Source organism: Elephas maximus, chromosome 8, assembly GCF_024166365.1.
Source record: "Elephas maximus indicus isolate mEleMax1 chromosome 8, mEleMax1 primary haplotype, whole genome shotgun sequence".
Lineage (NCBI taxonomy): Eukaryota > Metazoa > Chordata > Mammalia > Proboscidea > Elephantidae > Elephas > Elephas maximus.
In genome coordinates, this window is record NC_064826.1 from 94,899,001 (window position 1) to 94,923,380 (window position 24,380).

Below are 24,380 nucleotides of genomic sequence, written 5' to 3' on the forward strand. Positions count from 1 at the left end.
TATAAAAACAGAGGTTTGTTTTATGACCTGTCTAGCTGTATCTCTCCTTGACAAATAGACTTCAAATAAAGAATCAATTGTTGTAGAGGAATGCCCACGTAAATAGTCAGAGACTTTGGCTAGATCTACTCACCTGAACAGCTTTCTGCAGTAACAAACAGGGCCCTGCTGATAAATGACTGATTTTGTTTTTGTGGAAGTTAGAAGTATCACTGACGAGGAGGGTTTCTCTGAGAGTTTGGGGGTAAAAACCTTTACTGGTTGCAGAACGATGACAGTCACTTACGTTTATATGATTCTCTAACCTTCCCAAAATCATTGCTATAATATCATTTTATTGTTATGGGGTTTTTAGAAAGTAAAATCCACAACACACATAGTATATATACAGTTTCAATTTGCTTTTTCACCAACAGGAATTTAAAAACACACACACACATTTCCAGAAATACTATCCATTTTGTAGTAGTTTAATGTACTCTTACATTTTTATTTTCTCATTTTCCTTTTTGTTTGTTATTTTCTGGACAGTTTTTTTCTAAATTATTTTACACATACATTCAGGCATTCTTGAGCCTCAGTTCCAGAGAGCCTTTGCTGAACATGAGGATTATTTGTTCTTTTCCTTGATATAAAATTGTAACTTGGTTTTTTGTTTTGACTTGGTTTCCCCACCTACCCCCAAACCCTCTTCACCTTGCCAAATATTGACTCAAAGTTCTTGAATCAAGTGCACTCTGGGCCTGGGGTCAGGGAAGGCCTGTTGGATGTTTTAGGGGAGTTTGGAGGGCAAATGGGAAAAGACAAGAAAGCGGAAAAGAGATTCCAGGGAGAGTGAACTGTACATGCGCAGAGGCACAGTGGTATGGAGCAGTGGGGTGAGCCCAGGAACCTGTGTAGACCAGGGGGGCTGGTGGTGAGGAGGTGCTTCCCGTGAGGGGAGGCAGGAAGAGCCAACGTGAAGGCCAGGCCAGGCTGTGAGAACTTTACCTGAAAAGCTAAGTGGAGCTATTGAAGCCTTGTAAGTAGAAGAGCGATATGGTCAGTGCCTCATTTCACACTTATACCCTCTTTTCACACTTATACCCTTGTGCTATTCATTTTATGAGTCTGATGCTTATGAAGTCAAGGTTGCAGGGTCAGCACTTCAGCACACCTTTGTCTCTTTAGGTTCTGTTTCTACTCACCTGCCATGCTGCTCATTTCAGTTTTATCCAAGTTTAATCTGGAACATTTTGAAGCCCTTCAGGAGTTGATCTGGCACGTTGTATATTTACGTAGACTTGAAGAGAACCTGGAGATTTGGGTGATCAAAGACTTTTCTTGATTTAAACTTAGCAACCATCTTTCCCATCCTTGTGTTTGCCTTGTTAAATAGTTCCTGTTATGACAGCCATGCTGCCGTCTTCTCTTTTGCTGGGAGCTCCATACCTCATCTTTTCCTGCCTACTGTTTTGGGCGCCAGCCTTTGGAACAGGACTGCTGGACCAGTGTCAGTAATGTGGTGGCCAGAGTATCACAAAAATCCTCAGCATTGGCGTCTGATGCGGGAGATGCCCAATAAAGATGGCAAAGCTCGTGTGAAGTGCTATCGTAAGAAACACACAGAGGATTTGCAGAGCTAAGGACTGACTCTGGGGCCAGGGACTGGGGAGATTTCACAGAGGAAGTGACCTGAAAGGCTGAGTGGTAAAAACTTGAACTTGGAGCCAGGCCACCTAGGTTTATATCATAGCTCCAGCACTAACTGCCTATGTGACCTTGAGTAAATTATTTAACCCCTCCATGCCTCAGTTGGAAACCCTGGTGGCGTAGTGGTTAAGTGCTATGGCTGCTAACCAAAGGGTCAGCAGTTCAAATCCACCAGGTGCTCCTTGGAAGCTCTATGGGGCAGTTCTACTCTGTCCTATGGGGTTGCTATGAGTTGGAATTGACTCGACGGCACTGGGGTTTGGATGCCTCAGTTTTCTCATCTATAAAGTGGAAGTAATAATAGCATACCAGTTAATGAGTTTTGTATATGAAACTCACCTAGAGTAGCACTTGCCTCTTAAAAAACTCTTGATAAATGTTCTTAAGTGCTATTATTGCCATTATTTCTATAATTATTATCATAGTTGATATTATTCTTTAAACTGATTCATGAAGAATAGGTAGGAATTCTCTAGGCAATTTAGGAAAGCACATTCCTGGCAGAGGAGATAATTTAAATAAAATCAAAGGAGAGTGAAAAACCAGAACCTGTTCAAGAAAGTAACTGCAAAATATTTAAAATGAGAAATGTAGAACAAAGTGTGTGTACGTTGCACAGATTACTCAGCCAACTGTGACTGTTGGACATTTAGATAGTTTCAGTTTTTAATTATTATAAATACTGCCAAGTCCAACATCTGCCTGAGCATATCAAACCCATCTTTGATTACTGCCTGAGAGTAAAGACCTAGACTTGAAGGACACGCTCTGTTCCCAGCACAGTTTATTAGATAATACATCTTTTCCTCACTAATTTGGAATACATTTTCATAATATACTAAATATTTTTTATGTACATGGAACTGTTTCTAGGATTTCTTGAGGTTCTGTTTTCCCATGCATCTTTTCTGACACTGACACCATTGCTCTTGGAATTGTCATAACTTTATAATGCCTTTAAAAATGTACAGGACAAATCTCCCCTCCTTGTTAGTCTGTCCATTATCTCTTGGTTCTTCTCCGTCATTTATTTTCCTTATTAACATATACTGCCAAGTTTAAAACAACCTTTTGGGGGTTAGATTGGAATTTCATTAACTTTTTAAATACATTTGTTGACATTTGTATCTTTATTATTGTCTCTGTATAAGTATTTAGTTCTTAGCTTAGCTAAAACACCTGTTGCTGTTGAGTTGCATCTAACTCATAGCGATCCTACAGGTCCTGACATTTCTTTTTAAATTTTTCTAGTTACTTTTTAAATTGCTTTTATTTTACTTTTTTAAAATTAATGTTCTTTTGAATATAGTGATTTTGCATTATATTTTCTAACGATATTGTTAATACAGAGGAAAACCATTATTTTTTTATATTCATAATTTGTTATATTTTGTAACCTTCCATCTATTCTAATAGATTTTTTATTTAATAATTTGGAAATTTTTTAGGTAAATGATCATAAACTCTGGAAATTCTATCTCTTTTCTAATACATACATTTTTTTCCTTCATTATACTGCCCTGAATTTCTAGAACAATGTTAATTATTAGTAGTCATGGCTGGCTAAGATCCTTATCTTTACCCAGACTAACGTGAATATTCCTATCTGTTTTACTCATAAATTGTTGTTGTTAGGTGCCATCAAGTCAGGTTCAATTTATAGCAAGCCCATGTGATAGAGCAGATTAGGGGAGCAGATTGCGAGGTGTTTCTCCTGCGTAGCTGCTGGGCGGGTTTGAATTGCCAACCTATCCGTCAGCAGCCAAGCACCTAAAAATCGCACCACCAGGGCTCCATAGGTAGTTTACTAGGGAGTTGAAAAAAAAATTTTTTTTTTTAAATTAGAGCTGTACGTTGAATATTATCTTCTATTGGGATAATCAAGGAGCCCTGGTGACACAGTGGTTAAGCACTTGGCTGCTAACCAAAAGGTTGGTGCTTCAACCTACTGCTCTGTGGGAGAAAAATGTGGCAGTCTCTTACCTTAAATATTGATAGGCTTGGAAACCCTATGGGGGCAGTTCCCCTCTGTCTCATAGGGTCGCTATGAGTTGGAATGGACTAGATGGCAACTGGTTTGGTTTTGGAGTTTTTACTGGGATGATCACAGATTCCCTTTTGATGTACTGATTTGAGAAATTACACTAATCGAATCCTTTTGTATTACTAGGATAAGTTTTTTCTTTAGCATGCTGTTTTATTGTTTGATTTTGATCACTGAATTTGATTTGCTAATGTCTTGTTTAGTATTTTTGCATAAATATGTATATATGAGATTAGACTCAAGTTTTTTCTGTGCTCAGGGCTTTGTGAGGTTTTCATAGCACAGTTATGCTCACTTTGGAAAACAGAACTTCGTGTAAATATTAAGTGTTCTACCACTATCTAGCTTCTTGAGAAAGATACTTTCTTCCCCATGATCATTCTTTTAATCATTTTTTACCTTAATTTTTGTTCTAATTAAAATTTATTGACTGTGTACTCCTTTGGAGCCCTGGTGGCACGGTGGGTAAGAGCTCAGGCTGCTAACCAAAGCATTGGCAGTTCAAATCCATCAGCCACTTCTTAGAAACCCTATGGAGCAGTTCTGTTCTGTCCTATAGGGTCGCTATGAATTGGAATCATCTTGATGGCAACAGATTTAGTTTTGGGGTTTTGGTATGTACTCCTTTGAAATTTCCCAAGTTTTAGAAGACTGATTTTGTCTTTGTTTCGGTGTAATTTAAAAAGACATTATCTTTCACTTCACTACTTCACTTGTGTTATAAATCCTGTCTACTGTCCCACTTGTCTTTTGTAATTATATTCTAGATTTCTATAAAAAGCGTCCATCAATTCTGAATTCATTGTAAGTGGAGTCTAAAGATCTGTCTTCACCAGCAACTCTTTAAATTACTTCTGTGCTCGTCTCTTTTACACTGAGACGGAATATCAGTCATTTCCAAAAACCTTTCACTTTTCTTTGGAGCAACTGATCCGGGGGTGGGGGGGGGGGTTGAGGATTTGGAGTAAAAACCGTAATCTTATTTTTGCCAATCTAAAGCTCTTGTTCTTTGAACAGTAATTCACAGTCTTCACAGTCTTATTATTGTATATATATTTTTTTTTCCTTACAGGGAAAAGCAAGATAATCAAATGGGTTAGGACTTGGAATTTGGAGTCAGCATTTAACAGATTTGAATTCAAGTTCTCCCACCCACTATTGGATGACTTTAAGCAAGTTACTTAAACTTTTAGGGCCTAGTTTCATCATCTGTGAAATGAACCACTAATTACTACCATTTTAGGTTCCTATTAAATGAGCAAACATAATTAAGTAGCACTATTTCTGGCACAAAATAAGTACTCAGAAATTTAGGCCCCTAATCATGTCCCCTCAAGCACCATGGTCTTCCTTCTCATACTCTTGTACAAAAATTACATCCAGTTTATCATCCCTCAGAGCCCACAGCCTGGATGTGTGGTTGCCTGCAGCATGTCTGCACTGCATATTTCAGGCTTGTATGTCTCTACTTCTTTCGAGCTCCCTCAGTTTCTGCCTCCTGTGCCCCTTTCTCTACTGCAGTGGGCTTTGGTAGACAGTGCCTACAGTGCAGGAGACCCAGGTTCTACTCCTAATGGGGTCATTGATTTGTTGTCTGACCTTTGGTTAGTCAGTCTTCTTATGAGTTATTATAATAACTATCAAATATTGAGCATGTACTTTGTCTCTATTGTTTTATATAACATCTCATTTTTTCCTCACAATCATTTATTGAGGAATATATTATTTCTACTTGTAAATGAGGAAATAGAAGTCCCAGGTATTAAGGAACTTTCCCAGGGCCTGAGCGTGTATTCTTTTGGGGCATGGGGGTGCAGATTTGCATTACTCAAAGTTGTGAAGATCCAGGGTAAGGAAATTGTTTCTTAAACTGAGGAGCATGACGCAGATGGAATGGTTCTTTCAGCTCAGTATTTTCTCTTCTCTCCTTGCCACCACCCTTTTATTTCTAACCCTCTGGCGTGAGGGTCGTAGACTGGGCTGGCCATCCTCATTTCCTCTGGGTTTTCATGCCCTTTATTTTACTCCATTTTCTCCCTTCCTTTTATTATTCCCCTGTGGTATTCTCCAAGTGAGGTCTTACTCTATGTCCCTTTTCCTCAGCCAGACAGAGCTCTTCCCTCCCTTATGTGTTCTTGCCATACCTCCTTTTCCCATTTTTCATTTTAAAAATTGTCTTCATAGCTTAGCAGTAGGCAAACAGCTTTGCATTTCTTCTTTGTGATTGTAAAGGCTTGCTCTGAGAAAGGGTAGCACAGGACCTATACAAGGTAGGGAAGAAGAGAAAAGAAACTTCTGGGAAGGTCTGCTATGTTCCATCCTCAAAAGAAGAGCTGGGATTAGTCCAAGTTGTTTTACAATTGGAAGGGAGTCATAGTACCATAGTTTGGATGAAACCTGGCCTTTTACTGCCAAAAAAGTGTAAGATGGAAATGGAGGTAAATGTGGATAATTCCAACTAATGTTTAAACTTTGAGGATATTTTGCCTTCTCTGCCGTAAGAGATTTATGCTAGTAAAGAGTTAGGGAGGAATTTGAAATGTTTATGTTACCATAGTGTAAAAAACATTGTCCAGTTGTTTATCTAATCTTTCATTGGGCTTGCTTTTAAAAACACTTTTAGATTTGAAGTAGCCTGGGAAAAATAAACCGTTCCAGGCCATAACTTGATGCCCCAGTGGAAATAAGATGGATCCTTTTTCATTCTTTTTGAGAAAATTCCCAAGCAGACAGATGTCTTTGTACCCTCTTTTCAGTTCCTTCATCTGCAAAGAACTATTATCAAGAACTAGAATTACAAGTGCTCTGTTACTTCTTTTTGACTTTAGCTCCTGCAAAAATTACTACTAAGATCTTCTTTCTTTTCTCAGCTGGGTATTTTCTTGTTGTACCTACTCAGTCTCACAACTTCTCCATGAGTTATCATCCAGGAAGATTCATTTCTTAAAGATGTGTATCAACTGAAGCAAAGAACTTTTTGAGAATCTTTTTTGGTTCTAAAAGTAAACAGGTGTACTCAGGGATAGGAGTAAGACATTCTGTATTATGTTCTGTTGTAATTCCTTTCCAACCTCCCAATTTTCTAGGCAGATAATTTTATGTAAAAAAATAGAATTTTGGTTTCCATTGCTTCTTCCTAATCTCTTAGCCTAAATTCATTCATTCGGGTTAATAAGTAATTGCTGTGTGCTTACTATGTGCTAGGCACTGTTCTATGGCTTGCGATGTAGCAGTGAACAAAACAATGATCCCTGTCATTTTGGAGGTCTTATTTTGGCAGAGGGAGATAATAAACAATAAGCACGATAAATAAGTAAACTATATAGTGCATTAGAAAGTAATAATTGTTAGTGCCAAAAAGTAGTAAGTACTATGGAAAAAGGAGTGTCAGAAAGGAAAGAGTAACTAAAAGTTTATAATTTTAAATTGAATGGTCAAGATAGGCCTTATTAAGAAGGCATGTTTTGAACAAAGACTTGAAGGCGATGGATTTACCCATTCAGCTGTTGGAGGGATGAATGTTCCAGGCAAAGAGAGTGAGCAGCACAGTCTCTAAGGTGAGAGCCGGCCTGGCATGATCCAGGAGCAGCAGGGGGGTCAGTGAGGGGCGTGATAGAATCAGAGGGATGAGATCCTGTTTGGCCTTTGCAATTTCTTTTGCTTTTTTATCTGGTGAAATGGGGAGAACAGTTTGAACAAAGGAGCGAAATGATCTTATGTTTTAAAAGGATCCCAGGCTGCCGTTTTGAGAATAGACTGTAGTGGTCAAAGGTAGAAGTAGGAAGATCAGATTGAAGGTTATCCAGGCAAGTAAGCTAGGAGTAATTCAGATAAGAGACAATGGTGGATTGCACCAAAGTGGTAGTGTCTTAATCAAGGTTTCTCTAGAGAATCAGAGCCAGGATTGTGTGTGTATGTGTGTATGTGTGTGTGGAGAGAGAGAGAGAGAAAGACTGAAATTGGTTGATTTTAGGCACTTGGCTCATGTGATTGTGAGGAACTAGAATGTCTAAAATCTGAGGGTCATGCAACAGGCTGGAGTTTCCTGCAGGCTCATGTCCCAAAATTCATAGGTCAGGTGATGGAAAGAGTGAGGAGGTTTTGGAAAAATACCTGTTCATAGTCTGGAGGCAGAACACATTCTAGGGAAACTCCCATTTTGCTCTTAAAGTCTTTAACTGATTGGTTGAGGCACATCACATTATGCAAGGCAATCTACATTCCTTAAGGTCAACTGATGAATTCCCGTGTAACTACTTCATAACAGCAACTAGACTAGTATTTGACCAAACAAATGGGCACCATAGCCTAGCCAAGTTAACTCATGATGTTAATCATCACAGGTAGTGATAGTGGAAGTGATGAGAAGGGGTCTGATTCTGGATATATTTTAAATGTAGAGATAAGAGAATTTCCTCGCAGAGTGAATGTGATATGGGAGAGGTAGCAGGGAGTCTAGAATGACCCCAAGAGTTTTGGCCCAAGCAACTTAAAAGGTGGAGTTCAAGTAGAGCAAGTTACAGGGTGGAACAGGTTTGGGGGGAAGATTAGGCATACAGTGTGGGACATATTGAGTTTAAGATGCCTTTAGGTATTCAACTATAGATATTAAGTAGGTAATTAGATATATGAGTCTGGAGTTTGGAAGAGAAATCTGGGCTATAGTTAAAAAATTTGAAGTTGTCAGCATGAAAACATTATTTAGAGCCACAAGACTGGATGAGATCACCAAGGGAGTGGGTATAGAAAACAGATGAGGACCAAAGACTAAACACTGAGTATTGAATATTCCAACTTTTAGGAGATTGGGAAGAAGTGAAGGAAACAGCAAAGGATATCGAGAAGGAGCATGCAGTGAGGTATGAGGAAAGCCAGTTGAATGCGGTATCCTAGAAGTCAGGGGAAGAAAGAGTTGCAAGGAGAACAGAATGATCAACTGTGTCAAATGCCGGTGATAGATAAGGAGGACTGATGATTGACAGGATGATTTAGCAATGTGGAGGACATTAGTCGTCTTAAGAAGAACAGTTTTTGTGGATTGATGGAAGCAAAAGCCAAAAGGGTTATAAGAGCAAAAAGAAGAGAGAAGAATTGAAAACAGCAAATACAGACAAATTCTTGGGGAAAGTTTTGCTGCCAGAGGAGCAAAGAAACGGAAGAAGATGCTTGTGGGAAAGTGGGCTCAAGAGTTTGTAAATTATTTCTGATTTGATTTGATGTTTATTGTTGTCCGTTATTATTTATCTGGACCCTAATCTTTGCTCTTTCTTTACCAAGCTGTTATTTCTGACTGGCCGCTATACTTTTCCAGACCAGACAACCAATTAAGGTTTAACGAGCTGTCCCGATAAACAAACTCTTCCTTATTATAAACTCACTGCTTTCCTCTGCCTCATCTTACATGAGAATCTCATGCTAAGACTAGGAAGTTTTGGCAATATAAAGCAGAAATGATAATGATAACAATAATACTTATTATTCTAGCTTGTATATAATACCATTAAAACCCAGTGCCGTCGCCATTAGCCAGGTACTATTTGATGCACTTTACATAAAGTAATTCATTAAATCTTTACAATTACACTATGAGCTAAATACTATTATTATCCCCATTGTACCAATAAGGAAATTGAGGCAGAGAAAGATTAAGCAAATAGTTAAAAAAAAAAAAAAACTAATGGTGGAACTGGGGTTAAAATTCCAGAGTTTATGTTCTTGAAACAACTGGAGAATCTTGAGAGCAAGAGGTTGGCTAGACAGACTTCAGTTTACATATTACAGGAGTTTGCTAGAGTGCATGAGTTAGAATCTTTGAGAAACAAGATAGAATATAGGAGCTGATTGGTCATTTCCCAAAATTTACTAGCCTGTAGATTAGTGGGCTGAAACCAGCCCACAATCCTGGAATGATGTTGTGGAACATTTTTCAAAGATGACTTTTCTTTAAGACTGTATTTCCTATGTATTTCATCGAGTTTCATGGACTCCTTTTCAAGTCAACAAGTATATATTAAACACCTACTCTTTTGGATAAGAGAGGAAAAAAAATTGTACTTCTTCCCCCTGCGTGTGTTTATTTTCCTGTGGGAAGCTTATTTGTTTATCATGCAGGCTATAGAACCATCTGGAAACTAAAATAGAAAGGACTGTATATGTAAACTGTAATATTTTTATAATTTTTTAAGGATTCTTAAAATTTCTGTGTCTTTAGAGATGAGTTATGCACTAAATGGCTCTTTGTTAAGCATTATGCCTTAGAACACTAGTGAGCAGTTGCCACTGAATCTTTCATTAATAATCCCTTCCTTTTCCAGAAGGACTTGCCAACACCCATAAAGTATTCACTGGGAGAATTAAAGTCATATAAAAATAATTGGTGTTTGCTTCCTTGAAGGCATACATTTAAATACATTGCTCTATTTCTCTGTTCCTTGGCTGCCTCCTATGTTTAGTAACACTAGGTCAGCAGACTTCCTCTTTTAAGGTTCATCTGATGGCCATTTCAATTTCCCATGAGAAAGCAAACCTACCACTGTTTTACCCTTTCATCTTAATGTGTCATCCATTTGGGTCATATGATCTTGTGGGTTTGCATTTCTCAGGAGTAATGGCACTGCTGGTAAGTAGAAAACAATGAATGTGATTACGCACCCCTGATCATCATCCTTTGAGCCTCTCAAAGTGTTGCAATCTCGGAAGAGTGGTTATCTATGATAGTGGAATATCAGAGATTTCATCTTAAAAGAAAACATGTACAGTGTTTTCAAGTGGACTTACTTTAATGCCTCGTTGACAATTTTGGATTTGGCCATCGGGCCCAACTGGAAATGTTCTCTCACCCCGTCCTTAGTTTTTACCTGAGCATTTTTTAGAAAGTCATGTATAAATTCACTCTGTGCACATGGCTTGTAGTTTTGCGTGTTGTTGGCTGTAGCCGTAATGACTAATGTATGCTGGGGCTTAGTACTGAAAATAATAACTTGCATACATGGGGGCTTGCTCTGTGTCAGGTGCTATGATAAGCCTATTACAAGCATTAACTCACTTAATCCTCATTTCTCATAAAATAGTTGCTACTATTTTCTGCATTTAAGAAAAAAGGACACTAAGACTCAGACTTGTGTGACTTTGCTCTAGGCACAGTGATACCTGCCACAACCATGGCCCCCTGGTCAGGATGTCTCTTCCCATGGCCAGTGGGATACTTTACTGCCCTGTGTACATTTCCCTTTTCTGGAAAATATGACATTGTTTAATAGACCATTACGCTAATGTATCGTTAGATAACCGAGTTGCTTTGGAATGAGTCCCAAGTGTTTATTCAGTTTCCTCTTTGTATGTAAATAGAGTATGATGAACCAGGCACACTCCTAAGCCATTGTATTCTTCTTTTTTTTCCCTCAACCTTTTTATAACTGGGGTGACCCAGTTGAACTCTTGGTTCCATAATCACCACCTAGACTCTGTCCTTATTAAAAACAACACAATTTGGTCAAGATTATAGCTTTTAATTGGACTGTGGAAAGAAACTCAAGTTGGAGAAATGTCAGGATCATCGGGGAATTAATACCCACTTGACAAAAAAAAAAAAAGGACAGAAACTGTGAAGAACACTGGATCTCTTAGTATATGGTGTCTGGGCAAAGTAAAATTATGCTCTTAATATTTCATTTCATTTTTTTTTTTTTTAGAAGTTATTATTGCAGAACTATTGGCTTCCTTTCTTTCTCAACTGTAACTGTAATGTTTTATTTGTGCATGTGTACTTCTGAGAGAGTGTTGGTCTCTGAAGAGGGAGTTTGGAGAGGAAAGTATTTGAAATGGAAATGTCTTAAAATTATGTCTCTTTCCAGTTGTACACTGGATTTCCGTAGGATTTAGAAACAGAATGGAAATTAGAAACCATAACTACCCTCTTTTTGAATAAGACAATACTGTACGTATCAAAATAGAAAAGATCTAGTTGAAAGGCGATTGATCTTGCATTTCTTTGCAAAGTGCTCCAGCAGTTGATCAACTGGCAAGGAAAAGCAAATATTAACTTTCTCTTCTTCCTCACCTACTCACAATGGCTGGTACTGCGTTTGTATTCCTGTTTGGAGGATTTAATGGCCTTGCTAACATGTGTAAAAACATTGTTACTGGAGACTTTAACAAAACAGTGAGTAGGTTTTTTTCTTTTTTTTAAGTTCTATGTTTATGTTCTTACTGGGTGTGTGTCTTTCCAAGTGCTCCAGGTTAAGAACTAAATGTGTTAGAAAAAGAGATGTAATGCAAATAAATAAGAGAGTTTTCTTTCCTTCAGTGAACAAAGTTTGGCGTTCCTGCACAGTAATTTTATAGTACCTTCTCTTCATGTCAGAAAAAGCTGTGCTGACCCGAGCTTCTCTTCCCTGAGTTCCATTGTTATCATATCTGATTAATGATCTATAAGGCCAGACAACGACTCGCCTACTTAGGGTAGGGGGTCATAATGCACTGACATAGGGTAGAGATCTCTCTTGCCAACAATTAATTGGAGGATTCACTTTATGAAGCCCTGTTTACAGACTGACATCTGGAGAAATTCTTAACCTGGATCCATTCCAATTTATAGGATTTATGTACTGTGCTTGCTTTTTTGTAAATAGGACTCTTTTTCTACTTGGTACGTTCTGTTTATATAATTTTCTATGTTCCTGTAATTTCTTAATCCTCTGTACCAAGTGGACCTGAATTCTAACCAGTGGTCCAGCTAAAAGAATTTTTGGACACCTATCATTATTCAAGTTCTGGAAACATCTTAATGCCAGGAGCACCCTGGTTTCTTAAATCCAGACTCTCCGACTAGAGCCCTTACACCCTGAGGGACTTAGTGTTCAGCCTTTATGGGGGTTTTAAAACTTGTTGAGACACTTGCTGGACCTCTTAAAATCTGTTAGACTCCATTTTATTGACATGTTCGGTCTCTGCTGTGGGGTGTGAAAAGGAAATATTTTGAAACATAGGTACATGCATAGTCTTGAATACATTTTAAGTTCTCACTGTGTGTAGGGGGATCAAAGTTGGTTATTAAGCAAGGGGAATTCAGCTGCAAACATTCCGTAGGGTGCCATGTTGGATACACACTGTAGTGACCTCCTCCTGCCTCTCTGTGGTTAACCATGATCGTCTCTGTTTCCAGTGGACCAGCTACTGTCAATGTAGTCAGCATGGCATCTGCAAACACAGAAGGAAAGGAAAGCTGTAGGATGAATTTAAAAGGGATGTGTGAAAACAAATGTTGTAGATTGGAACCAGAAACTTAAGACTATACAGAAAGGCATTTTCTTCTGCCCTACTGAGTTTTGAAATTGTAAAATTATACCAGATTAAGAGTGATGTGTATGCACTTTATAACAAAGTAAAGGGTAGAATGGAAATGGAGATAAAAGTCATGGGCATATGGTCTCCTGTTTTGCTTTGAGAGTGGCAGCAGCATCATATGATAGCAACCTGATTTACTGTGCTGTGGTAAGAACACATTAAATCAAAAAAGTTGCCTTCCCAAGGGCTTTATATCAAAGATGTGCTTTCATGAGGTCTGTGTCTATTGTATTTATTAGCAATCTCATATATATATATATATATATACACATATATTTTTTTTTCCTGGAAAGTATCTGCTCAGTAAGCACTTTGAAAACCTAATTTCACAGAAATGTTGACTCTCCAAAATATGCCTTAATCACAGAATAGAGTCATAAACATACATGTATTTATCATTCAAAAAAAATTCCAGCAAGCAACCAACAAGCATAGCTTTACCAATTATGGTATGCTCTTAAGGAAATGTTAAGTCTAAACAAGGGAGAGGCTGGATCCTTTGATCTCAAGTCCAGTTTGGAGTGAGAGAGGTCAGGGGAGGATTGACCAGGGGATGTGCAGCCCCACTTTTTTTCAGAGCTGTTTATCCCCACCATCGCCCTTCTGTAAGCCCTTATCTGTTTTATCCACAATTATTTTTTTATACCTCTTTTTTTTTATATACCTCTTATTCTGATTTACATTTTTCTAGCTGCTGATATATTTTTTATGCTTTAATACTTTGTCAACAAATAGTCTGGTCTCTTACAACACCTTTAGTAAGTCACTTCAAACATCTTACATAGGAGTATGCTATTTTTATTGTGCCATTAAGTTGGCTCTGACTCATAGAGACCTTATTATATATAAAAGAATGAAAAAGGTGTATACACAGAGAAATAAAATATTTTGGTAATTTATCCTTTGCCTCCTCCTGTCTTTTTCTCTCCTTCCTACCCATTCCCCTTCTTTCCATTCTTCCATTTTGCCAAAAACTTTCTAAGCACTCAGCCAAAATTGCTACATGAATATATAGTAGGATGCTTGGCTTTCTATAGCTTACTTTCTCCCTTGGGCTAGAAAAAATATATTTAAAATAACAATAAAAATGAACAGAGTAGAAACGAGCTACCAGGAGAACTGTTTACATGCCTGTATGGGTACATATGTGTGAGTGTATACATACACACACACACAAAAATAAAATTTATCCAAATGAATATATTTACAAAGAATTTTGAAACTACTCATAGTCTCTTAGGGAAGCTTTTCATGTTCCAGATAGTGAAATACTCTTTTCCAAGTGCCCATTACCCACACTTCACATGAATTATAGACCTTTGAAATGAAAGCTGAATGTTAACCTCAAAAAACACTTTATCCATCAAGTAAATCTTGATTAAAAGAAAAATGTCACTGGTGTATATTTTTGAGGTTTCTACTGTATTTAATTCCTAGTGGCAATTCAGGCCATGTGACCAGAAGATTCTTTGGCTGGCAGTTCAGGGTCTGTGGTCATTTGGGATTCTCTGAAAGTATCTCCTTGTCTGAAGCCTCTTAAGCATTTGAAGAAAAAAGAAGAAAAGATTGTCTCCTTCCTGAAGGAGTGGAACATTTTCACCCAAACACCCAGTTGGCTGCCAAAATCACTATTGCAAAAAAGCAAACCAGCAAAGTCCTAAAAGATACCCAAACAAAAGCTTGCCAACCCTCTGGATTTTCTGTCTCATTGAGAGGAAATACCAGGTAGGATGGCCAACTTGCAAGCAAATCCATTGAGATCTCCCTGAGGAAAGATATGTTCCTGAGAAAGCTCTAGAGGCATAGGGAACAGGAGAACCAGGACTAGATATTGGGGCGTCAGCTAACCTCTCTGAGCTTCCTTTTTGGCATCTACTGCTAAAGGAAGGTGGTTGAATTAAAAGCTAAAATTCTTTGATTCCACAAAAAGGTGCAAACAGCACATCTATGCCAAGAAAATGAATAGAGGGCGGAGGTGGTCAAATGTACTGTGTGCTGAGCGCTGTGCTAGGTGTGCATGGCCTCATGCATTCCTCCCAGTAGGCCTGTGACAAAAGTATCATTATAACCCTTTTATCATGGATGGGGCAACTGAGAGACCAAATAATCTGGTTCTACAGCAATTCTGACTTGGGTCCACTGCTGTGACAATTTGGGACTTCACAGTCTAGGCTTTAGCTTTGCTGCTTGCCTTGTTCCCATTCATTAGGCTCTCCATTCACTGCCCACTTGGCTTTGACTTTGGATAGAGGAAAAGACAAGCACCTGGAGATTAAGTCCTAAAATATTAGAAACCGTAGGAATATATAAAAAGAAACCTTATTTAAAACATGTTTATCCTTGCCCAAGCAAAAAGACCATGCTTTAAAACTACTACTTCTGCTGATACTACCACCATCACCACTACTGCTACCACCACCCATACTATTGTTTCTTCTGTTTTTATTATTTTTTTAGTAATACTATAAGATGATCGCAAAGATAAATGCCTGTAGGCACTTTTAGAATTAGAATACTGTGTGCACAGTAGCTTTCCATAGGCTTGAATTAGGCCAAAGATTGTTAAAAAAAAAAAAAAAAAAAACCTACGTAGGTCTTGAAGGCCACATTCAGCCTGCTGTCTGTTTTGGTAAATAAAGTTTTATTGGAACACAGCCATGCTCATTTGCATTTACGTATTGTCTACAGCTTCTTCCACACTACAAAAGCAGGATTGAATAGTTGTGCCAGAGACTGTATGGCCGGAAAAGCCTAAAATATGTTTACAGGTTGGCTCTTTACAGAAGACATTTGCCAACCCCTGGTTTAGGCTGTTTGAGTTACGAGGTAGGCAGTGAGCAGGTAAGCTGGGCCACCAGGATTCACCTGGAATAGAATCAAATATTAGAATTCAGCAGCTCACATAGCAGGAGAGAGATCAGATAGGGCTTGAGTAAACATAAAGTGCCCATCCTTGGAGATGGCCACATGTTTAAGGCTTCTGGGCACTTACTTCTTCGCTGCATAGCTGTGTCTTTACTCCGTGGGTGTATCAGCTTATGTGAACCCTTCTCCTCCAGACTCTTCCCTTTAGTGGCTTTTATCTTGGCTTATTTACCTGTCTCTTCTTTTGGTGTTTCTGACTTTGGCCTGAAAATAGCAGGGCTTCCAGCTGGTTCAGTTTGGCTCAGACCATTAGTGAGAATTTTCATTTCCACCCCAGAGATACTAAATCAGAATCTACATTTTAACAAGATCCCCAGGTGATTCTTATGTATAATAAAATCTGAGAACCACTGCTCTTCTAGTGGTTCTCAGAATTGGTCCACAAGGAGCAGCATTAGCATCACCTGGGAACTTGTTAGAAATGCAAATTTTCAGCAGGAGTCTCAACCAAAACAAACCAGTTCTTCGAAGCCCTGGGAAATAGTCAGAATTTAATATGTGTTTCAATGTGCCAGGCACTTACACACATTCATCTACTTCTCCCTTGTGAAGGAGGGCTTCCATACTCTCTGTTTTATACGTAAGAAGACTGAGACTCGTTAAGTAAGATAACTTGCTCAAAGGGTCACTTAGCTAGTAAATGCTGAGCCATCGTTTGAACCCAGGTCTAAATGACTTCAAAGAATAACTTTAAACCCCCTGTACCGTACCACCTTCAATGGTGTGCTGGAGCTGTTTAGCACCAGCTCATGAGAGCCAATCATTAAATTTTTAGAAATTGTGTGAGCTGGTTATTAAATACAGCGAGTACTAAAAATTGAAGTATATAAACTTACAACTAAGTAAGTTATATTACAAAGATAACGCATACTCAAAATCCTTCGCCTACTAATTAGCTGACTGCATTTTACTATTATTACGCTCTTGGATTATTCACATCTGTTGAATTTGTTACAGTGGAAATACTCGATCTCTTCCAAACTTTACATTAGGTGATATCACGTTGGTTGCTTGAATTGTCCGTGGTAGGAGTATTTACACCATGGCAATGGGCAAATGCTACAGATCAGGACTTTACGCCCCCAGATGCCAGGTGTTACACATTTACCAGCATACCACCACTCACCTTTCATTCTGATTTTGACCTCCAGTATTCCAGATGACAGTCACATTTGTTTCTGCTTGACTTCCTAATTTGATCTTTGAACTCTGTAACTCCTACAGTGAACTCCACAGTAGCAACCTTTAGAGAGGGCCTAGCTAGTTCTTCTGACAGTGGGTAGACATTCCTCAGTGTGATTCCCTTGTTTGTAACGTATATTGAACCGAGTGAGGAGTTTCAGCCATTTTATGATTTGCCTTTGAATGTGGAAGCAGGTTTGAGGATGGCTTGGAACCCTTAAAATATCATAGTGTTTTCTATCTTTATAAATAGAAAGTAAATTTCCACTGCTCAGAATTTTAGGTGAGATTCTCTACTTAAATAGTTTTCTATCTAAATGAGGGTTGTTATGTGGACTAAATGGAAACCCTGGTGGTGTAGTGGTTAAGTGCTACGGCTGCTAACCAAAAGGTCGGTAGTTTGAATCCACCAGGCGTTCCTTGGAAACTCTACGAGGCAGTTCTACCCTGTCCTGTAGGGTCGCTATGAGTCGGAATCAACTTGATGGTAATGGGTTTGGTTTTTTTTTTGGTTTTTGTGTACTAAATATGTTATCAATCTGCAAGAAACATATTTTTACAGCAAGGTTTACTTAATCCAAATGGTAGTATACATAATTTGCTTGTTAACAGTTCAGGATAATAGGAATCATAGTAAAATCCTTAAGAGCATCCTTCTAAATATTTCTGGTGTAGTCTCCAGTTTGTAAATTGTTTTATTCCAAATGCTCCTTTCTGGTTGTTTGCAATTCATAATAGATACCTCACTATTTACAATTTCTCATACCGGGGTTAAGTTTCCAGATTGATACAGAAAAGCCTGTTTAAGCAATAATTTAATAGGAATAAAGCTACTACCTGTAACATTGTTCCCATGTGAAAATGAGTCCAGAGTTCTGACTTGGAATGCCAGAGTGCCTTCTTCCCTTGTCACCTTACAGGAGACCACAAAAATAGGAGTTAAGAGCTACAGTGGTTGAGAGCTACAATTGTTAACCAAAAAAGGTTGGCAGTTCGAATCCACCAGCCACTCCTTGGAAACCCTATGGGGCAGCTCTACTCTGTCCTTTAGGGTCGCTGCGAGTTGAAATCGACTTGAAGGCAACGGGTTTGGTTTTCATTTTTCTCCTATGGTTGTAGCAGCAGTGGCAAGTGGGGGAGGGGGTGGACCTGGACATCCCTATGTTGAGACACTGGCAGTGAGAGAGGATATTTGAGTAAATGGAATATATGTAAGTTGTGAGAAGCCCATGTTATTGCCAGATGCATTTACTGGCTATTTGAACCTTAGGTAATTTGGAGTTTGCTATATTATTGCTATTATTAACCCTAAATCCATTTGTGTGTTAATTAAGGTAGACCTTATCCTGTAGCCAGTGCCATGCAAAGTGGGCCCCAAAGACTAGCATCTGTCTGCAAAGTTTTCTCACCAGAAACTGAACCATTTGATGGAGTAATATAATAATAATTGAATCTAATACTAAAAGATGAGGGCTGGTATCTTGTTCATTTCATTTTGCTAGTAATTCTTTTCATTCATTTTTATTGTATTTTACAAACATTGGTTGAGATAGATTGGAAGTTTTCAAAGCTGGTCCTTTTAAAGGCTGACACAATTTCTTTCATTTAATAAATTGAGACTTCATAGCAAGCATGACTGTCTGCAAAGTCAAGTAAGGATGCCAGAAGCATTAAAATTTTTATTTTTTTTAAAGCAGAAAGTTGGGAAATTTAGCCTCGACCTTTGTTGCCCACCCCCTGCCTGCATCCAGGGAGGTTTATGTGGGGATGAGAAGATGAGGACACTGTAGTTGCCAGTGGCCTCATTGCCCAAAGCCACGGCGGAGGCTGGAACTTAGAGGCTGTCTCTGTTTGTAACAATGGCGAGCCATGGGAATCCTCGCTGAGGCCCCGCGTCCTGAGACTTGCCTTCCTTTCTCCCTCTGATGCCTTGTCACCTTGGTGCCTTGGACTTCTGCCTTGTGCCAACGCCTTGTGCTGACCAAGGGCCAAGATTGCTCTCAACCCGTAGGCTTTAACCGTCAGGTTTAAGTAAGACTGGAGGAAAGCTAAGATGATCTCTTCAGTGAGCGCAGGCTATCAGAAAATGAAGGCTAAAAAAAAAAAACAAACTTCCCTGGAGGCAAGGAAGCTCAAAATAGCTTAGGGAAACTTCAGGGGAGGAGGTAGTGGGGAAGGGACAGCAGGAAAAAAAAAATTAACATCAGTAACTTTACAGGTCCAAAATGGGGCGGTAAGCCCTTCCTTACAGGGTTGCTTGAGGATTGAGTTACTGTATGTAACGTGCGTAGCAGAGTGCCTGGCACACAGTAGGTCAGCGTGTTATTAGCTCTCTGCCTCCCTAGAGGCCCACTGCCTGATTTCCGGATCAGGAAGCCCCGGCTCTCACTTTTTGCCTGTTGGCTCCTCTGTGTCACACACGCGATGTGTATCTGGATGATTTCATCCAGCTGTGGTTTTCTTCCCCTTTTCCTTGTATGGGATAGGCTGTAAGCCAAGGGCACTTCATCTGGTGTCCATAGACCCCAGGCTCCATTTCCACGAATGGGCTTCAGGAGATCTCCCTTAATTTGGATGTTTCATATTTTATTTCTATTCTTTTAATACATCCTCTTAATTTTTTTTAACATTTTTTTTTCTAGCAAAAATTTCATCAGATGGGCTCATCTGTCTTTCTCAGCAGATTCTGATTATGGGGCTGGGCCTGGCATTCTGCATTTCTAACACACTTCCAGGTGATGTCCCTGCTGCTGGTCCAGTGACCACACTTACCACGGCAAGGCCAGTGAGGCCTCTGACTTGCAGACTGTGGTTCACATTGCCAGGTAACTGCACTGAGCCTGCCATTTGCTTTCGTAGGGGATCCAGTCCTCAGAAGCAGCTACTCTACTCCAGAGTCCTTGCACTTGCAATTGCTCCCATGCCACAGATACTGACTTCTCAATGCCTTGACATCCATATTCACATCATCACATCATCCCAGCTAGCCAGGGTTGAAGGTTCAAACAATTGCACACTAGGGGCTATTCCCACGGGCTGTGGTGCCCTATTTCTTTCCGATGGGTGGCAGTCCAACTCCAAAGTCGAAGCTTGATTTTTAGCACTACTTCCAGAGCCAGTGGTTTTAGCAAGAAAGCAGAGTCTGAGGCAGGGATTAAAGTGATGAAGTTTTATTTGAGAAGTGCAAGCCCAGGGAAGAGAGGGTGAGGAAAAAGGGAAGTGAGGTAAAGAAATGCGTGAAGTGGGGCAAAGTGACGCCCCCTGCAGGGTGACCAGTTCTCTCAGAGCCATGAAGAGACTCAGCGGGTACATGCACTCAGCTCACAGCACTTTTCTGGAAGGCTGCAAAAGAGAAATGATAACTCAGAGTAGTCTCAGTGAGAAAGGAAGGAGGGAATTCTTGCCCAACTCTTTCCTTTCTCCAATGTTCCATTGGTCAGATGCCAGATCCCACCCTCTATTATTCCTTCCCAGCTGGAAGTGGCAGGAACTCTAGGCATATGGCTGGTCAGTCTGGCCACAGGAAGGCACCCAAAGAATGGGGCAGGGAGGAGGACAGGATTCCAGGGCAAGTGACTGGCCAGCCCCTCCAATGACCTCATGGACTGAAAGTGGGAAGTACGAAAGGAAGGCAAAAATTTTCATGCCACCGCAAAGAGAGAAAATTACATTCGTCGTTGAAAGTCTATGGCAACTGACTTTTCGTTTTGTGCCCATATGATTGAAGAACTAGGAAGTGCTTTTTAAGTCTTCACACTTCTGTCTTGTCCCAGTACTGAGCTGCTGGAATAAAAAGTGAACATTCATTCATCAAAGGAGACCTGCTACTCCCCACGTACATGGCAGGCATTGCTAATGATCACTCCCCTCTTTCCCATCCGTTGCGTACTGGTCACTTCTTCCTGCTCCTCACGTTTCCTTATGTGTAACACTTGTATGTATTAGTATAATGTTCCTGGCTTCCCCTGCTCCCTTTCTCCCTCAGAGGTGAAGAAGTGACTTAACATAATTTGTGAGTCTGGAATGAGAACAGTCCTTGGGCGCTGCAACTGGCAGTTGCACTCGGCTGCTTACCCAAAGGTTGGAGGTTCAATTCCACACGTAGATATATTGGAAGAAAGGCCTGGCAATCTTCTTCCAATAGGTCACAGCCCTGAAAACCCTGTGGAACTCAGTTCTACTCTGACACACCTGAAGTTACCTGGTTGGAGTCCACTCCATGGCAATTGGCAGTGATAGTCTGTTGCCTTATTTCTTGCTATCAGCGTTCTGTTCTTGCAGGGGCACAGCCCTTCTTGCTGCTCTTCTGGCCATTATTCTCTGTTTACAGAGGTAGCCCCCTGGCCTTCCCACCAACACACACCATTTTCTTCTTTTCTCAACTGGGTGAGCCTCCAGGAGAAGGATGCTATTATCTGGGCTCTAGCAAAAGTCCCAGCAGCATGGAACCTACCCCTAAGCAGTGCCACAGCCACAGCCAGTGGGGCATCAGGTGAGATCAAGCCTGCTGGCAGCCCTGACACCTGCAGCCAGTGTCTCTTTGGCACATGCTGCTACTGACAGCCATATGGCACAGTGGCGATGAGCCATATAGTACAGTGGGTTAGGAGCATAGGCCAAAGGGGTATCAGGTGTGGGTGTGGGTTCTGTCATATTCCTCAGGAGCTATGTGACCTTGGCAAGTTACCAAATCTCTTGAGACTTCACTTTTCTTTCTTGCAAAATGAGGATACTAATATCTGTTCCATGGTGTGGTTTGTAGGAATTAAATAATATAGATGGAGTACTTAGAAAGCGGTCAGTAATGATAGTTATTGTTACTATGATCTATGAAGTTTTGAAAGAGGTTGTAAATAAGCCTGATTTCACCTTCTGTATGGGGCCCTTGCCATTTTCAGATATAACTGGGGAAGATCCATGGTGTTGTGGATAATTCTATCATTTCCTGCTTGAGGAACCTCTGACGCTACCCCTAATTCTTGTTTTATGAGTGTGGACTGCTTTTCTCTCTTTTCCCTCAGCATGGATTTTGTTTTCAGAGTTGATGCAGCGGAATGGGTAGTCGGGTATATTTTCCTTCAGACCTACCCTCTTGCCATTTCCCTCTCTCTGAAGTGATGTGGTTTTCAAATCATGGCTGCTGATATCCTCTTTCCTCAGAATGATATGACTTCATAAACCCCCTCATGTGTAAAGGCAAACTGAAATATCGAGGCTTTGGACTCGGTGTGTGAGAAGCCTCAGAAAAAGAAAAAAAAAAAAATCACACTTCATTAACAAGAGGAATGGCTTTGGAAAAAAATCTGTCCGGTACACAACATGTTAGCACGTTTACAAGAAATGGTGGCAAATTAGTCAAATCAAGTTGCAGATGTAGTCAGGAAATTGTCACATGATTTTGAGTTTCCCATAAAAGATTTTTGTGATTCAGTGAAATGACTTATACCCAGTGTTTCAAAAGCACAGTGGTGCCAGACCTTCCTCATGTCACTTGGAATTGAAATCTTCCACAATACCATTCATGGCCTTGCTGTTGAATTATGCAGTGTTTGTATCTGTCGTGTGGGCTGATGGGAATCTAGTAGAATCAAACCCCAGAAAAATACCACCACAATCACGGTCTCAGAACACCAGCAACCTTCCTCTTTGCCCAAGGAAGGCCTCATTCCCTCGTGGTTGATGTGCTTTGTTTTTTTAATAGTTTCTGGTGCTCTGGTATTAAAGGGAATTCCTGCTGAGGCCCCATCATAGCATGAATATCACATATGCTATAGGTTTTGTCCGTTCTGACTTTAAAAAAGATAAATCTAAAGACGACACTGTTGCCAAGTTATAATCAGTATAACATGTCTTTGGGGGCAATAACTCATCGTCGGTATTTTCACCAAAGAGAGACATTTAAGATTATTCTTTTTGGTCCACTCCTGAAAACTGTTGTCACATCATTTATTATCTTTATGGTTGTTACATTCCTAAGCTGTGGCTGTCGTGTGGAGAGGCAGATTTTCCTACACTTTGCTTAAAACGTTGTTTATATTTTTTTTTACTAGGTGGCTGTACTACAATCCCAGAATCAGACCTAGAGGAAAGATCAGTAGAACAAGACTCCACAGAGCTGTTTGCCAACCACAGGCACCTCCTTGCAGAGACGCCCATGCCTGGTAAGAGAACGGGTGGCCCTCACAAATGATATGTCAGTAACAGTGACACTCGGGTCGGTTTTTTTAAGTACCAGAGAGCATTTCACAAAGCTGCTTGTTTTACTTCTTCATCCTTTCCCCTCAGCATTGGTGCAGCTAATTCGATCATCTGTGTATTCTTTTCATTATTAAGACCTTTCTTCTCTCTTTCTTTCTTTTTTTTCTCTCTGTCTTCTTTGCCAGACGTTTCATCACTCCATGGTGTCTCGGATTAGTCCAAGTAGAGTTGTCTGAATGAGAGGAAGATGTCCTTCCGAAGGCTGACCCTGTGTGGATCTCATGCCAAGCACAGACGTTGGGCTGGCCCAGGTGCGCCATCCAGCTCACCATCCTGGAGATGACACTACCTAGAGATGGGGATTGGAACTTTTATTTTTCTAGGAGGACTTGTAATGTCATAAGCAAGTCAGCTGAAACTTGTCTTGCCAGGAAAGGATGTTACTGCCTTTTGGTCAGATGAATGCTGACATTCAGAGGATATGGTGAGATAACATAGTTTGGGGTCAGACTTTATAATGCAGAGACCCAAATAATTCGATACCCCATTTTTCACAGAATTCTTATATAGTAAGTGTATCAAGTTTAATAAAGCATCTAATTGGCAATTGATATCTTGTATTTGATTTATAATCATATGGTGATTTCTCTACAATATTATTTCTCCAAAGGAAAAGAATTGAAAACTTTGTCACTCTACGGTAAGACTTGAGTGTGATTATTTTATAAAATGAAAGGACACTATAAAACTTTTGTATGATTTACTCTACTAGGCTAAAAGTGGAAGAAGGTAAGTTTTCTAGTATTGTATGTCAAAATATTTTCAAGGAAGCTAGTACATTAACATCCTTTTTTCAACACTCCAATGGGTGACACCTTTTAAAAATTCAGGTTATAAAAGGATTCACACTTTATTACAATTAAAACGGAAGGTTTTTGCACGCGGAAAATAAGAACTTGTGCCAAACTGAAGTTAAAATTATAGTTGCAAGACT

The 24,380-nt window shown here is 39.7% G+C and overlaps 1 protein-coding gene across 2 annotated transcripts in view; it reads left to right on the forward strand.

Moving 5' to 3' along the window:
* BBS9 (Bardet-Biedl syndrome 9) overlaps window positions 1-23,985 on the forward strand; it is a 511,186-nt gene extending 487,201 nt beyond the window's left edge. For both annotated transcript variants that reach the window (XM_049894336.1, XM_049894337.1), the window contains 2 exons: window positions 23,239-23,349; window positions 23,572-23,985. In XM_049894336.1, coding sequence (XP_049750293.1) covers window positions 23,239-23,349; window positions 23,572-23,603 — 143 coding nt within the window. In that variant the 3' untranslated portion in view covers window positions 23,604-23,985. The remainder of the gene's footprint in view (window positions 1-23,238; window positions 23,350-23,571) is intronic.
* The last annotated feature ends 395 nt before the right edge of the window (window positions 23,986-24,380 follow it).